The sequence below is a fragment of the Prenolepis imparis genome, unplaced genomic scaffold (genome assembly GCF_030444845.1).
Source record: "Prenolepis imparis isolate NDT839.2.m4 unplaced genomic scaffold, iyPreImpa1.0 SCAF_165, whole genome shotgun sequence".
Classification (NCBI taxonomy): Eukaryota; Metazoa; Arthropoda; class Insecta; order Hymenoptera; family Formicidae; genus Prenolepis; species Prenolepis imparis.
The window spans coordinates 6,457-23,771 of NW_028141323.1; the positions used below are offsets into that span (position 1 = coordinate 6,457).

Below are 17,315 nucleotides of genomic sequence, written 5' to 3' on the forward strand. Positions count from 1 at the left end.
GAAATTCTCACATTCCTTAAATTTATTAAAATAGAATAGAATCTCTGTTAAAGCGAAGCGAATGTGAATACGCAATTAAGCGACACAATGATCTGAGTTACACGAGTTTATTTCGGAACAGAAAATCTTATTAAACACAAGAGATTATCACAGACTTGAAAAATTAGCGAACAAAGGATTTCGCGATAACGAAGCGCAGCTGATCGAGAGACGTGTAAACGCACGAAAAGTCGGTCGATTACTGTGTGGTATATAAGAATATGTCAAGGTCTCGAAAAATGTTTTCATTTCGAACAGCTGTTTAATAAGGCCGCGATGGGCGGCGAGGCGCGGGGAAAGACGCGCGAAACAGAAAAAAAACGTAAACATGCTCGGCGATAATCCGAGTCGTTGCACTGCTTTCGCGAGAATCGTTTAAAGAGACAAATAATCCGAAAATAGATGAAATCGAGAATATTAAATAGAAATAACGAAAATGAAATATCAAATTAAATGAGTTAATTTTAACATTACCGCCCGCCTCAGGGGCTGGACGCCGCTGAAGTAATGAAACTATAATGAATGATAAGAAATGGATGAAAATGACTACAATATTGTACGTGATAATGAGTAATGAACAGAAGTTAAATGATTTAAGCAGTACGCAGTGAGATGGTAAACGACGCAACGTGAATTTAAACAGATTGAACAGTTTGACAGAAAGTGAAGACGCATTGAAAGTCGTGACGACAATTACACGCATAATTGTTACGAGTTGATCGGGAGCGGACACAATTTAACGATGGGTCTTTTGAACTCCGACGTGGCAGTACGGACGGATACAACCCGAATTAGGCCGTCTGTACTGCCACGTCTGTACTGCCTGCCCGGATGTACAGCAGTGACTCGCGCTAACGGCCATTTCGACGGTGGGTATCGCTCATCGAGAATTAGTACGAGAGACCCGATTGCAATTGAATTGGCTGACTGCTGCCACTTATTTCGAACTTGAAAGCGCTGCAGATACTCGGTGGACCAGCGATTCCAAAATCGTTCGAGCATGTGGCGGAGAAGTTGCCACCGTGAAAGGCGAGAGATCGGCGTTTCGGTTAGCGACGGTTCCGGAAGAACTATGAGAGATTCGCCAACGAGAAAATGCGCGGGAGTCAATGCGATGACGTCGGCGGGATCGTCCGAAAGCGAGCAAAACGGTCGTGAATTCAAGACAGCTTCTATTTGAATGAGCAACGTACTGAACTCTTCGTACGTGAGCACTGAGTCACCGATAACGCGTCGAAGGTGAAATTTAGTGGATTTTACCGCGGCCTCCCATTTACCACCGAAATGTGGAGCGGAGGGAGGATTGAATTTCCACGTGGTATCGTCGGCGGCTAGAAGATGAGAAAGGTGGGCGACTTCTCGAGAAGCGGAATTAAATAGACGGCGAAGTTCGGTATCGGCGCCGACGAGATTAGTGCCGCAATCGCTCGTGATCGAGCTGCATCGACCGCGTCTGCTGATGAATCGTCGGTAAGCTGCGATGAATCCTTGCGTCGAGTAGTCCGTGGCGAGCTCTAGATGGACAGCTGATGTGGCGAAGCAGATGAAGACGATAAGGTACCCCTTATAGGTGCGAGAAGCGCGTCCACTCCAAGTTTTAAGCGTGAACGGACCGGCGTAATCCACCCCGGAGTTGAAGAAAGGGCGCATTGGTGTCACGCGAGACGTCGGTAATGATCCCATCATTTGGCTGGCGGTGGCGGCGCGATGTCGAGTGCATCGAACGCACCGGCGGATGAAAGCGCTGACCGGGGCTCAACCACCGATGATCCAGTATTGCTGTCTCATCGTAGCTAAAACGATCTGAACTCCACCATGGAGAGTCCGTTGATAGATGTCTGAAATTACAAGGCGTGAGAAAGGAGAGTCGCGAGGCAAGATAGCTGGATGCTTGATTTCAGAATCGAGTAATGCGTTTTTCAAACGTCCGCCGACGCGAAGAATGCCTTCCGAGTCGACGAATGGCGACAGTTTGAGTAGAGGATGAGTGCGAGGAAGAGCAGTTGGTTGAGCGCAGATCTCCAGTTCTCGGCCAAAATAGGCCTTCTGCGTTTCCTTTAGCCAGAATGTCCGTGCGTTGCGGATCTCGTCGCTGGTCAGTCCTGTGGAGGCTGGTGTGGGGTCACCCTTGAAGAGGAGCGTGGCGCGCATGATCCAGGCCGTGATACGCAGCAGGCGATTAAGCTGTGAAAATCGATTAAGTAAGTCCCAGTGAGGAGGTGGTGTTCTTACCATCGACACGTGGACAGGAGGTTGAGACCGCTCTTCGAGATCGATTGAAGAGTCAATTGGAGGAGCATCTGAAGGCCACCCAATTGAGGGACCTTGGAGCCAAAAAAGATGGGCCGTGCCACCAGAGATGGTGATGACGGAGTTGACGTAGTGAGAGGCCTCGAGACAAGCAGTCAGCTGGATTGTCGACTCCAGCAACGTGATGCCACCGTGCGTCGGGAACTAGCTCCTGAATGGCGGCCACTCGATTGGAAACGAATTCTTTCCATTTGGATGGATGACCTCTGATCCATGCGAGGGTGACACTCGAGTCGGTCCACAGATGTACAGGAACGTGCTGGTATTCGAGAATATCTTGAACTCGGGCAACCAAACGAGCGAGCAAGATGGCGGCTGAGAGTTCCAATCTGGGAATTGTCTGCCGTTTGACGGGAGCTACTTTACTCTTGGCTGCGAGGAGTGTGACCTTGGCGTCGGAGTAATTAGAGAAGGTTCGAATATATAGAACCGCTCCAAGTGCATCTTGCGAGGCGTCGGAGAATCCATGAAATTCGATGCCTCGTGCTGATGAAGATATTCCTATCCAGCGTGGTATTGCGAGTTCGGAAGCGTCCTTCAAATTATCGTCAAAGTTGATCCAGGCGTTGGCGAGATATGACGGTAATGGATCATCCCATCCGATATTCGATTTCCAGAGGCGTTGAATGAAGATTTTGCCGACTATGGTTACTGGAGCGAGCCATCCGAGAGGATCAAATAATTGAGCTACACGAGACAAGGCAGATCGTTTGGTGAGAGTGAGTGAGGACGTAATCTGACTCACGTGAAATTTGAAGGCGTCGTTCGCAGGATGCCAAGCGATGCCGAGAGTGCGAGCTTCGGTTGGAAGTTCTCGAGAGGTTGGGGTCTCAGAGGTCATGGAGAGGCTAGTCAGGATGGACTCTTCATTTGACGCCCATTTTTGTAAGTGAAAGCCGCCCGCCGTGAGAAGTCGTATTAACTGATCTGCTTTCTTTTGAGCCTGGTAGAGAATCAGCACCAGAGAGGACGTCGTCCACGTAAGTTTCCCTCCGTAGTATCGCGGCTGCTTGCGGATAGTTGTGCTCTTCGTCGGAGGCGAGCTGTTGAAGAACACGAAGAGCAAGGTACGGAGCACACGTGAGGCCATACGTGACAGTGCAAAGCTCAAATTCCTGAGGGGCTCCGACGGTACCCCAGAGAATTCGTTGATAATGGCGGTCCTCGGGATGCATCACAATCTGCCGATACATTTTCTCAATGTCGGCAGCGAATACGAAGTGGTGAGTTCGCCAGCGTAAGAAAACTGCGTCGAGATCTTGCTGCAGTTTCGGTCCCTAGTGTAGACAGTTGAGTGAAACGCCGGTAGTAGTGCGCGATGAGCCATTGAATACCACTCGTAACTTCGTCGTGGTACTGGATTCACGAAGAACACCGTGATGCGGAAGGTAGACTGCCGTGAGATGAGCTGAAGAATCGGCAATACGTTGCATATGTTTTAACTCCTCATATTCAGTCATGAACTTGACGTAGAGGTCACCGAACGATGAATCTCGTTGTAGTCGTTGACGGACTCGCTCGAGCGATCGAAGAGCTGATGACCTTGACTTTCCTAGTGGTTGATGATTAGACCGGAATGGCAGACGAACGACGTACCTTCCTGAAGGATTTCGAGAGTGTGTTTCGCGGAAGTGCGTCTCGCATTCAACTTCATCAGGAAGAAGATGACTGAATGATGAAGAGGTGACTTCTTCTTGGAGCCAGAATTTCTGCAGCTCATCGTGCAGATTAGTGCCCTTGGTGAATCGGACGGTGTATGAGACTGGACGAGAAGTGGAGATTACCGAACTGGTAGGTCCGGAAACGATCCAACCGAAGACTGTCTCTTGAGCAACTGGAGCGTTTGGAGGTCCTTGAAGAACAGAGCCGCGCAGGAGAGAGCCATAAACGTCTGCGCCTAGAATTAGATCAATGCCGCGTGGCACCGCGAATTCTGGATCGGCTAATGGTAGATCAGCGAGATGCGTCCAAGAAGTCACTACAGCTTGATCAGGAACTTGCCCAGTGACTCGAGGCAGGACGAAAGCAGAGACGTTGATTTCGACCGCTGGATCAATGCGCGATCGAAGGAGTAATGAGACGATGCCGCGAGTGGAGCCGACGTGCTGTTCGCCAACGGTGAGGATAGGTAGTGACCACGCGCGACCACGAGGAAGTCGAAGTAGTTGCACCAATGACTCTCGAATCAACGATACTTCTGATCCTTGGTCAAGTAGTGCTCTGACCTTGAAATGCTCACCATGGTCAGTGACTAGCGTCATGCAGGCAGTTGCCAGCAATACGTGAGAACGCTCGAATGGTACAGCGGCGTGATGAGACCGAATAACAGGCGCTGTAGAAGATCCAGAGGATGCTGCGCTAGATGTTGCTGAAGTAATTGAGGAAGTCGCTGCGACTGGAGCTGACGCGACGTCGCTATGGAGAAGCGTGTGGTGCTGTCCCTTGCAGTGCCTGCATCTCTTCAAGGTGCGACATTCACTTAGCCGATGTGTTCCGAGGCAGTTGAAACACAGATGCTTCTGGTTAACAAATTCTTGGCGTTCGCTAAGAGATTTAGCAGCGAATTCTGAGCATGAAGAGATGTAGTGTGCTGCGCTGCAGAACGAGCACTTCGTGTTGCCGACGACAGCAGCATGCGCACGAGCGGCGGGTTTGCTTTTCGGAGGCACTTTCGAGGCAGCGTTGGTGGATTTTGAAGAGCGAGATTGCACGGTCTCTAATGCCCGAATGCGACCTTCGAGGAAGGTTTCAAGATCCTTGAAGGTGGCGAGGTCGGTGGACGTTCCCTGTTCGAGCTCCCAAGCCTCCAATGTTTGCGAGTCGAGACGCCGAGCGACGAGATAGACGATGAGGATATCCCAATGGTCGGTAGGCGCACCGAGAGATTGTAAAGCGCCGAGAGATTCCTTGACTGTTGATAATAGCACTTTGAGGTCCGAACAAGACTTTTGCGTAAGCTGCTTCAAATCGAAGATGCGATCGAGATAGGTGGTGACGAGGATGCGGCGATTCTCATACCGAGACGTGAGCGCTTCCCACGCGTGCGAGAAGTTTTCTTCTGTCACCGGAATATTGGCGATATACCGAGCAGCTTCGCCGGTGGTTTGCGACTTCAAATAATGTAATTTTTCGACGCTCGGTATGTCGCGATTCGATCCGACCATAGAATGGAATAGGTCGCGAAATGAAGGCCACTCATGGTAATCGCCAGAGAATTTTGGCAAGTTGATTTTTGGCAGCGCGCGACATGATCCTGACGCACTCTTCCCGTGAAAAGATTCGTTTCTTCGTCACGTATCGGAAGGAGCGGTTCGCGGTCATGCATCAGACTGGCTTTTCCGTCGTGGAACGCTTCTTCACACGTAGAGTAAAGATCGTCAGTGATATATGCATGCTTACGCATTTCTTCAGTAAGACTGCTGATGATCTTGTCGTGATTTAGTTGGAATTTCTCCCAATTAGACTCGAGAGATTGAAGACGAGCATCAATAGCGAATCGATTGAATTTCTCGGGCCCCAGTTTTTTGGCGTTCACGTAAGCGCGGGAAATCAGGCCGAAGAGATGTTGTTGCTTTTCGATGACTGCTCCGAATGTTGTCATCTTGAGTATGAAAAAGGTCACGAGCACTTGTTGTTGAAATTAAATTGTTAACGGTCACTTAGAACAATGTATTATAATATGTTTCACAATGCGATGCAATGTGATCGAGATAGCACTTCACGATGATGCAATATAGAACACTGCAATATAGAACACTGACACTCACAGAGATAGAGAAAATGTCATGCTAACGCGAGACACACGAGAGAATACTGCCGAGTGTTCCAGAATGTTCGCGAAATCGAAGTAGAAACATCCGGCTCGAAGGACCAAATTAAATGTTAAAGCGAAGCGAATGTGAATACGCAATTAAGCGACACAATGATCTGAGTTACACGAGTTTATTTCGGAACAGAAAATCTTATTAAACACAAGAGATTATCACAGACTTGAAAAATTAGCGAACAAAGGATTTCGCGATAACGAAGCGCAGCTGATCGAGAGACGTGTAAACGCACGAAAAGTCGGTCGATTACTGTGTGGTATATAAGAATATGTCAAGGTCTCGAAAAATGTTTTCATTTCGAACAGCTGTTTAATAAGGCCGCGATGGGCGGCGAGGCGCGGGGAAAGACGCGCGAAACAGAAAAAAACGTAAACATGCTCGGCGATAATCCGAGTCGTTGCACTGCTTTCGCGAGAATCGTTTAAAGAGACAAATAATCCGAAAATAGATGAAATCGAGAATATTAAATAGAAATGACGAAAATGAAATATCAAATTAAATGAGTTAGTTATTTTAACAATCTCGAACAATGTTAAAATAAAATTAAATAAAAGATAATAGATGAAAATGATTTAAATTTTGGGCAGTCTGTTAATTACGGTAACATAAGAATCTGGCAAGAGTTCAGTATCTGTATGTGAATTTAAACTGTTCTTTTGTCTCTTAATATGTAGCATTTCGGAGACAAGTCATTTTTCAAAGATAGGTTCCCTGTCTAGGTCGCCTTACAATGTTAACACGATCGTTCTGCTGTATGTTATCTAATGCTATACCTCCGTCCTCTAGTTGCGACGCTAGATAATAATGAGATCTACACATTTGTGAGTTAATTGGATTTGTTTTGAATTAAAATGTAACATTCACATCAAATTTGTTCTATAAAAAAGAAATATTTCATATAGATGCGATAACACGAATATATTTTTCTCATTATCAACTTCTGGGCTTTTCAACCTAGTGAAGGAAAAAACGTCGACTTTACATGACTTCTTGCGGAATGATACAGTTCCTCGCGGCTTGAACATCACCAATTAATTTATCCGTTTAATTTTCATACCTTCATCTATTGTATGCGCTGAAGAAGGCTCAAAGAAAGAGCCGAAACGTTCGCTATTATTAATTATGTAATCGCTATCATCATCTATGTAATTTTATATTAAATATATTCAATCTAATAAGCATGCGCTTGATTAACTGCGCCCGGGCTCTCATAGCCAACTCAATTTGAGATTTAACTATTTATTAAAACTTAGCAGAGCCGTAACGATTGTTTTTAATTTAATTCAATCTTGTCATTTTATTCTTTATTATAGATTTACATTCCTAAATTTAAATCTTAATTACTTTAAAGCTATTTTTATCGCACTGTTTAATATCTCGATTCGTTTTCAAAAAAGATTCGCAGAATTTAGAAATTAATGGGAACTAGAAAGTTTATAATTTTTTTTGATTGACTATTTCAGAATTATTCTACCCATTTTGTTAAGATCTAATTGCCTAAAATAAACAAAATAATCTTATCTTAAATCTGAGATCTCCGATCGAAGGTGCAGCATAGGGAATTCCCAGGAATGCATGAATGTCTCTTCCGAGTCTTATACGCATTGTTGCACCTATCAACGTGCCATTTCGCACTGTTGCTATTGATAGACTATAGACGATATATGCATTAAGTATAAAAAGATAAATGAAGCCTAATTGGATTAGTATGTTATCTCGGACTTTCCACATTTTTTTCGAAACTCCTGAAGTATCTGAAGTTCAGCTTCCGATCGTCGAGAGATTTTATAAAGAACCTGTCAACAATATTGTTAAAAATATGTAATATATAAATTTTATATAAGTTTAATATATGAATTACAGTTATAAATTACAATATATTATATAAAACGCGATACATGCATAAAATAAATATTTCATTACAAAGATATGTGTAAACGAATATCAGTATTTGTAGACTGTAACAAGAAGAGATAAAGAGAGAAATGCCTGAATTAAATTTTGAAATAAATAATAAATTTATTATATCTATAATTATATCTAGAATCTATAATATAGATTTTTATCACATTAATTTTTGCAAATATTCCTGTTAAAATAACAATATAATAATTAAACTGTTATTATATTTTAATTAACTATAGTTATTTATATTATATATGTATATATTTATATATAATACAAAAATATATATACGTAATATCTGTTTGAATACATCTAAATAATATCTGTTTGAATACATCTAAATATTTAAATAGAAATATTTAACAATTTACCTCTATATAATAAAAGTTACGGCTATATAGAACGAACGATTTGACTATCATTATCAAGAGAGATCATTAACAATAATGAGAAGAAAAAGATAATATTTATATTGAGTTTAATTTATGACCGACATAATTATAGAGAAAGTGAATTTATTCGTATGTCTATATTGCATCATCAAATGATCAATGATTTTCAGTATCTATACGATTCGATGAGCCGCGATTAAGCAAACCACAACACATGCTAGAGAAACTGGTTTTACAGGGAAAATGTAAAATAGATTCAAGATCATTGATACATAAGTGACGAGTTACGAAATAAACAAGAATGTACTCTTAATTACTAGTATAATTAATTAAAAAATAACTAGTAGATGTATAATTCATGGAATTTATAGAGTAGAAAAATTTAAAATAATTAGTTAAAAAATTAATAATATTTATTGACACTCCATCAAGATCGGAAGTGCAAGAGGAGAATTATATGAGCTATGCGATAGTTCAATTATTCATACTCACGGGGGCGGATTCATCGCACAGTCATCGCAGTCACATCAAATGTACCTACATAAGTGGGCTACGATGCTCGACGTATCAATCTTGTACATAGATTACAGTTTAGCCCCGCAAGCTCCCTATCCACGCGCCCTTGAAGAAGTTGTGTATTCTTACGCATGGGCGTTAAAGCATGCAACATTACCCGGAAGTACAACGAAAAAAGTGATATTTGTCGGTAAGTGTTATCTTCGATATGCCTATATAATGTATTTAATAGCAGATTTGATTATTCGATACGGTAAATACTTGGGAATTTTAATGATTTATTTTTTGACAGGTGATTCCGCAGGTGGTATCTTAAATTTGGAAGCCACCTTAAAATGCCTGCAGTTAAATATAAGGAAACCGGATGGTGTTTTTATGGCTAATTCACCGGTGATCATCGACTTTATTCCGTCGCTATCCCATGTGCTTTTCCTCACCGATCCGTTCTTATTGCTCGGAATTATAATACGAATCTTAAAGACTTACGTGGGGCCTGATAATGAAAAACTTACAAGGTAAAACTTCAGTTAAAATTATTATTATAATCTTTTTTCAATCAAAGTATTTTTTTATATGATGAAAATCGAAGTATGATGAAAAATGTTTTATTAAAAAAATATAACGAAGATCAATCGTTTCTATACTCTCTGATGTATCGCATATATATATTTTATTGTGAAAACGTTGTACAATTCACATAAATACAATTTATTCCGCAGGAAACATGAAAATGAAGAATGGACCAAATTCGATACAGAGTTTTCTGCGGAAATGAATAACAATGACAACGCGAGAAAATTAGTATCTTCCATCTGATTCGACATTAAATTCTGTCAATTTAAGAGAAGTCGATGGTATATATATACAAATCAATTACATACATATCCCTATAATAAATAAATAAATAAATAAATATATATATATATAAGATTTGTTTATATCTACTTCGCTTTTAAGAAGATTTCCTAATGCAATAATTACTATAAAGATCCAAAAGTGCAAGTTCAGTGCCGAGAATATATTACAAATTTTTAAATATATACAGAATATTCAGCTTCGCTTTAGTTTTGTCTATTTCGCCTATAAGGAAAAAAATGCAGTGTCAACAGAAATGATAATATTTTAGGACAAAGTAACAATTCTCTGTTTGGATGGTTCCTCAATCGAAGAAACAACAGAAATGTTAGGCAGCTTGATACAAAGAATGCGAAAACTCCTTCGGAGGAATTTATATTTACAATACCGAAGGATCCGCTCATGAATGTTTATCTTGCATCAAACAATGTGTTAGTCCATTTTCCGCCCATGAAGATAATGGTACGTGATTTTGACGATGCAAAATGTGATGCGTTCTGTTCGCTATTGAGATTGAATATTTCGGAACATCTCATACATATAATACATTTGTTTTTAGACAACACAGTTTGATCCTTGTCTCAATGATTGCGTCATGTTTGCGAGAAAGCTTCGATCTCTCGGCAACAAATTTACGCTGGATATATTGCCGGATCTGCCGCACGGATTTTTAAATTTAATAAATGTAAAACTCTTTTTGTGTGTCTCTCTTTATGTGAGTAAATCATCACACAGTACATCCACATTATTTCATTTTATTTTTGTCATTTTTAGGTTTCGAAAGAAGCAAATGGAGGGCGTGAAACTCTCTGCTAGAAGAATAAAAGAGTCGCTAGAGCTATAACTGTGTAATATGAGAAAATATTTTCTATTAAGACATGTATATTAATATCATATATGTATATCATACAATTAATATCATTAATATCATTAATATCATATATATTAATATAAAATAAACGTTCTTTAATATCGCATTTATACAGCGAATATAATTATCTCTAGATGCAATCAAGTATTTACGATATCATTTTCAACGACTTAACTATTGATAATGTTTTATGGTTTACATATATTATATTAATTTATTTATATGTTAAACAGGAAAAAGAGATTTTTTTAATACTCACAAATAATATATGATTGCATTTATTAATATTAGCAAAAGATAGCTTAAATATATTTTTTATAAACAAATAATTTTATATATATTTTAACAATAATAGTAGTAAGCATAACGTGAAAGATCGAAATAGTTTGGAAGATACCTAATGTATCTTGATAAATTATCACGTTAAAATAAAATATTTTTGCATTCTTCTTTCTTGTTTATTTATTAATATTTAATTTGTGACGCCGATTAATTGTTTTCGTCACTATAAGTCACGAGTTGCACTCTTAAGGAAATATTATATATAGCATTAGACTTTGGAAATATTAATTTTATTTCATAAATTTTCTTGAATTTTCTCAAATGTTTGTAATTTTAAAATACTGCGAAGATTTTTGAAATTTTGAGATATAATAAATGACAAAGTTATTTATGACCTGCAATATTCAGATTGAAAAACTCTCAATCTTCAAAGGTAGACAAAGGAGAAACCTAGACAAAAGAATGCCTGGAATGCAACCATAGTTTCACCACTACTTTTTTTTTTACCTGTTGCACGTCCCAGATCTGGCCGCAGGTACGTCGGAGATAAAAGTTGTATTATACTAAGAGTTTGGGGTAGTGTGAGAATGAAAATACCGTTAACCATAGCGAATTGACCACGCAGAGCAAAGCAATTTGTTGGCTGACTTATAGAGAAAATATAAGAAAATTGTAATATTGTGAAAATTAAACTTTAGGCGAAAATTTTCATCAAAATTATACAACACGCAACTAATGCTCATAAGTCAAATTAATATCTTGATCATAAATTGCAAATAATTAATACAAAATATTTTTAAACTATTTAAACGGATGGTTAGGTTTGTCGCAAGGTTTTGCTATTATGGATAAAACTATGAATATTTTTTTCTTTGCGTTATATCTCTATGCAAAAAAAAAAACTTTAAAATAATGTAATACAATTTTTAATAAAACGCGTGTGCTTCTTTTGGAATTATATTTTTAAAACCTTTGATATCAAATTTTTAAAAAATATTAAACCGCTCGATTTTAATTTTATTTATTGTACAAATATAACATATATCTATTTATAGTTTAATTATGACTTGGTGTGTTGCGGGTTCCAAAACTGATATAAAACCTATACAGCCTCTAGGCATTTTCTTGTCCATATATTAACAGCATGTCAAACTTTCAATTCTCAACATGAATGAACACGTTCCATTGTCATTTCTCATCCTGTGCATCATCGACAAATAAAAGACTAAAATAAGAAAAGGTTTCTTTTTTGTATATATTTGAAGATTAATAAGTTTTCGGTCTGTATACTGAAAGTCATAACTTGTACCTTTGTCATTTTTTTTATATTTTGTATATAGTGCTATTTATCAAAATATTTTTACATATTGTGAAATTTTATTATTTTATATACTTTAAATATAGCATATATATGCCACGAATTACAGATATTTTAAAATATTTCCTTTGTCAACACATATATATGAACTATTCTCAAAGTTTAATTACTATTTTAAATTTTTTCTTTTTTTTAAATCTATACTGTAGTCGATAGGATGTCGATAGGAGAGATATATATATTCGATTCAAACTCTTAACTCTTTTCTAATTCTCAGAAATCGTATAAACTCTTTATTATTGTTACTCTTGTAAATTCTCAGAGAGAGAGACGCGCTCGACCGAGCGGTCGCCGTTTATAAACACTCGGTTAAAACGCTTATCCTTTCAAATGAAGCCAATCACGGCATGGCACGTTTCGTCAAAGGTATACAATAAAATCGAGGCAACGGACAGATAAGCATACACGAAAACACGACAATGACCCGACACGAAAATAATAACATAATACATATACTGGTGACTTATTCCACGGACATCCCGCTACGTCAGATACCGCCTACAGTTCGACCATTCTGACATTAGGCCGTCCCGGCCTAACATAGTCATCAATGACGCGAAGTACATCAAAACACTTATTTGTTGCATCTCAGACGAGCGCATGTCCGAGAAACTGACCATAATAATAATTTCACATATAAAGTAATAATTTATTGTCTTGGACCAATGACGCGCGCATGATACAAATAAAACGCCGAAATATATAACGCGCGGCGCGTTTGTCAGCCCGAAGGGCATCCGCCAATATTCGCGTTGTCTGGACGGCGTCACGAACGACGTGCACTCCATTGTCGCCGCGTACATCTTGTCATGGGGGGATCCATCCCCTAATTAAAAAATTGAAAAATATTTCTTATTTCGTCGATGAATAAAAGCCTTCCTGTCTAAAAAGATTTTCGATCCGTGGAACTTAGAAATATTCGACCCGAGAGACGAAAATCGGCGAGAACTCTTTCAATTTTAGTTTCAGCGCTTCGAGTCTTAATAATTATGTTTAGAACTCGTGAGGGGCTACCCAGAACTCTGAAGAAAACGTCGGATTTCCGAAAAAAGATTTTCGATCCGTGGAACTTAGAAATATTCGACCCGAGAGACGAAAATCGGCGAGAACTCTTTCAATTTTAGTTTCAGCGCTTCGAGTCTTAATAATTATGTTTAGAACTCGTGAGGGGCTACCCAGAACTCTGAAAAAAACGTCACATTTCCGAAAAAAATTTTTCGATCCGAGAAACTGAAATTTTCGACCGGAGAAAAATTTTTCTTTGGGAAATCCGACGTTCTATTGAGAGTTCTGGATAGCCCCTCACGAGTTCTAAAGATAATTATTAAGACTCGAAGCGCTAAAACCAAAATTGAACGAGTTTTCACTATTTTTTATTTTTTGATTCGAAACTTTCAAATTTAATTTTTGCGGTATTTTGAGCAGAACTATTTTTGAAACTTATCTAGAACTCTAGAACTATTTGAAATCTTCTCAGAACTCTAAAAAAAACTGAATTTTTCATAGATTGAGGGGCGTCGTGAAGTTAGCCCCCCCATTTTTCAAATGGTGTTTTCGATACTTTAAACAACAGAACTATTTATAAAACCGATAGAGAACTCTAGAACTCTTCGGGGGGCATTCAGAACTCGACTTATTTTTTTCAATTTAAAAAAATGCGGGGCCAACTTCACAGAGGTAGAACAGACAGAACGAGCGTGAACGCTCGCGCGTCCACGCGCTCGTTTGCGGGAGTGTCCTCGTCGCCGAGAACAAAACAGTCGAGAGAGGATCTTGAGGAAAATTTATATACGCTTCACTCTCTCGGATGATTGCGCCAATTGCGTTGAACTTATTGTTAGACTTACGTAAAAAAAATCATTAATTTATATGTAAAGAGTATTTTTTGTATAATTTATCTTATCTTTTGCATTTATTTATATTTTTTTTCATATTATAAATTTTATTTTATAAATTATTTTATATTAAATTAAATTGGATCAAAGTTTTACATATTATAAACTATATTATACATATATTATAAATAATAATTTATAATATAACTTTATAATTTATAATATATAATTTACAATATAATTAATATAATTTATAATATAATCTATAATATAATCTATAATATAATTCATAATATAAAATATAATATATTTTATGTATAGCTCCATTTAATCTTAAAGGTCATATTGCCCACAGACATTTTAACGAAATTTATAACAAAATTTTAACATTCAAAATAATTAATAGACGACAAACAAATATTTAAGATTATTACGATATTAAAACGATATTATGTACAAAATATTATGACATATATTTGAAATTATTTATATCAAATATTATAAAGTAGTAAGAAATGATTTAAATGTATTAATATATCATTTTCGTCATTAAACAAAAAGATCCAAGAATATTTACTAAATATTCTTAAAAGTAATCATATTATTTTATTTGAGTGCGTATATTGTTTAATACGATAAAAAATAGCAGAAAAATAATAAGTACATTTATTGATTGTCATTTTTTCATTGTATTGTCGATACTTTAGAGATGATATATAAGAAGACATTTTATCTTACTCATTAATTTATTATATTTACTATGTGTGTGTGTGTGTATATTTTTCATTTCGCTTCTTTCACCATTTTTAACTCAAATGTACGATACGTTTCTCTCTCTCTGTTCGCGGTAATGTTAATCATAAATTTAATGTGACGCATTTGCTTTGTAATCCAGCATAAAGTAGTGCCAGCATAAAGTACATTAAATTAACATGCAATCTTTTATTTTAAATCCGAAACATCGCCAAATTATCCGTATACCATGCATAAGTTTATTTATAATAATGAATTGTTAATACTGACAATATTGATTACAATATGGATTACAATTCTATCTAATGGAATAATTTTTTTATAAAGAAGTTATGTAGATATATATAAATATAAATAGAAAGTTTTAAAAAATATATATCAATATAATCAGCTGTACAAAATTTTTAAAAAGTTAAATTAATATTATAATAATAACAATAAAATTTCTTAGCATTTTATCTTTGATTGTGCAACTATGTATTTTTTCAAATTTTAAACTTAATTATATAAAATAAAATTAATATTTATAATTAACTTTTCTAAAATTGTAATAATAAAATAATCTATATAAATATATCAACTGTTTTCAGAAAAAATATTACATTTTATTTAGCATGTAAATGCATTTTTTAAATAACTAGAATAACACAAGTGCGCAATACACGCGTGCCATTCTTCGGTTTTATGTTAAAAAGATGATATTTAAAACAAAATAATATAAAGTTTGTTTAAACTCGATTAATATTTTTTTACAGAAATTAGCTGATTAAAGCGTTAATTTGCTAATTAAATTTTAAAATAATATGTTTAAAAATTGAAATAGTAATATATTGTAAATAATATGTTATAATATCTTATTTTTGATTAATATTTTTTGACAGAAATCAGCTGATAACTGTCAAAAATATTAATCGAGTTTAAAGTATCGTCAAGTATTTAAAGTGAGTTTCTCGCGAGTGCTTTACGTTGATACAGTTAGTACCGCCATTGTACCGCGAGGTGGCTTCTCGGCGAACAGTCTTTCCGTAGAAGAAAACAATCAAAGAAAGTATATAAGGCGATGAAACTATATATCTGACGTCTTGATTTAACATCAATGACTCAATAGCAATATTGGATACATATTTATTTTGAACGCACGTCGATACAAAATTTCTTTTCTCGTCTAAGTGAAAGACATTCTCTAAACATTAAACCTGTTAAGGAATATTGGTTACACATTTATTTTCAACACACTTCGATACAAAATTTTTATTCTTGTCGAAGTAAAAATTATCCCTATAAAAACTTACCTTTAAAAAAAAGGTAAAAAAAGGCGCCTAGTACGGGCACGCCAGTAGTGAAAAATTACCCATTGCAAACCCATGTAGAATTGTAGTATAAAAAATTACCTATTGCAAACCCATGTAGAATCATATGAAAAATTATCCATTGCAAACCCATGTAGAATCGTACTACAAAAGTAATGATATAAAAAAAATTGCGCGCCAAGTAAAAGTAGAAACTTTTGTACCAGTGGAAAATTAAGTTGAAAACCTATAGAGTCGTATAATGAACCAGTGAAAAATTCAAGTTGCAAACCCATGTAGAATAGTATAAAAATTAAAAAATTATTAAAATTAATACAAATAAAAAAAAATAAAAAAATTTTAATTAAAAAAACTAGGCACTGCTAAATTTCAAAATTAACTTTAGCATATTGTTTAATTTAGCAGTGCCTAGTTTTTTTAATTAAAATTTTTTTATTTTTTTTATTTGTATTAATTTTAATAATTTTTATACTATTCTACATGGGTTTGCAACTTGAATTTTTCACTGGTTCATTATACGACTCTATAGGTTTGCAACTTAAATTTTCCACTGGTACAAAAGTTTCTATTTTTACTTGGCGCGCAATTTTTTTTATATCATTACTTTTGTAGTACGATTCTACATGGGTTTGCAATGGATAATTTTTCATATGATTCTACATGGGTTTGCAATAGGTAATTTTTTATACTACAATTCTACATGGGTTTGCAATGGGTAATTTTTCACTACTGGCGTGCCCATACTAGGCGCCTTTTTTTACCTTTTTTTTAAAAGTAAGTTTTTATAGGGATATCATTCATTTTTGTATATGATTTAGATTTACTAGGGTTGCTCAAATAATGCCATTTTTTTCAGAAACTATTTATTAAACAGGTTTGAAATGTTTTTAAACATACATGGATATTTCTTATTTTTAAATATATATTATTTTTTAATATAATCTCAATCAACTTCTATAACCTTATACCAGCACGATACAAGTATATGTATGCCTTTACTGTATCAACTCTTGTTTTTTCTACGTAACCATGTCATCACAGC

General features: G+C 36.5%; 4 protein-coding genes and 1 pseudogene across 4 annotated transcripts; 1 reads left to right on the forward strand and 4 right to left on the reverse strand.

Moving 5' to 3' along the window:
• Nucleotides 1-747: 747 nt before the first annotated feature.
• LOC145947849 (uncharacterized) lies at nt 748-1,722 on the reverse strand. The gene has a single exon (XM_083057622.1). The coding sequence runs from the start codon at nt 1,720-1,722 to the stop codon at nt 748-750; it is 975 nt and encodes a 324-aa protein (XP_082913748.1).
• Nucleotides 1,723-1,794: 72 nt separating this feature from the next.
• On the reverse strand, nt 1,795-2,190 carry LOC145947850 (uncharacterized). The gene has a single exon (XM_083057623.1). It carries the CDS (start codon nt 2,188-2,190, stop codon nt 1,795-1,797), a length of 396 nt encoding a protein of 131 aa, XP_082913749.1.
• A 133-nt stretch (nt 2,191-2,323) lies between these two features.
• Nucleotides 2,324-3,439, reverse strand: LOC145947851 (uncharacterized). Its single transcript, XM_083057624.1, has one exon. The coding sequence runs from the start codon at nt 3,437-3,439 to the stop codon at nt 2,324-2,326; it is 1,116 nt and encodes a 371-aa protein (XP_082913750.1).
• Nucleotides 3,440-3,626: 187 nt separating this feature from the next.
• On the reverse strand, nt 3,627-5,513 carry LOC145947852 (uncharacterized). Its single transcript, XM_083057625.1, has one exon. It carries the CDS (start codon nt 5,511-5,513, stop codon nt 3,627-3,629), a length of 1,887 nt encoding a protein of 628 aa, XP_082913751.1.
• Nucleotides 5,514-5,596: 83 nt separating this feature from the next.
• LOC145947853 (hormone-sensitive lipase-like) lies at nt 5,597-10,688 on the forward strand (annotated as a pseudogene).
• Nucleotides 10,689-17,315: the final 6,627 nt, after the last annotated feature.

Bases quoted from the DNA above. Each gene is read 5' to 3' on its own strand.
- LOC145947849 (XM_083057622.1), bottom strand. From the start codon at position 1,722: ATGGGATCATTACCGACGTCTCGCGTGACACCAATGCGCCCTTTCTTC.
- LOC145947851 (XM_083057624.1), bottom strand. From the start codon at position 3,439: ATGGCCTCACGTGTGCTCCGTACCTTGCTCTTCGTGTTCTTCAACAGC.
- LOC145947850 (XM_083057623.1), bottom strand. From the start codon at position 2,190: ATGCGCGCCACGCTCCTCTTCAAGGGTGACCCCACACCAGCCTCCACA.
- LOC145947852 (XM_083057625.1), bottom strand. From the start codon at position 5,513: ATGGTCGGATCGAATCGCGACATACCGAGCGTCGAAAAATTACATTAT.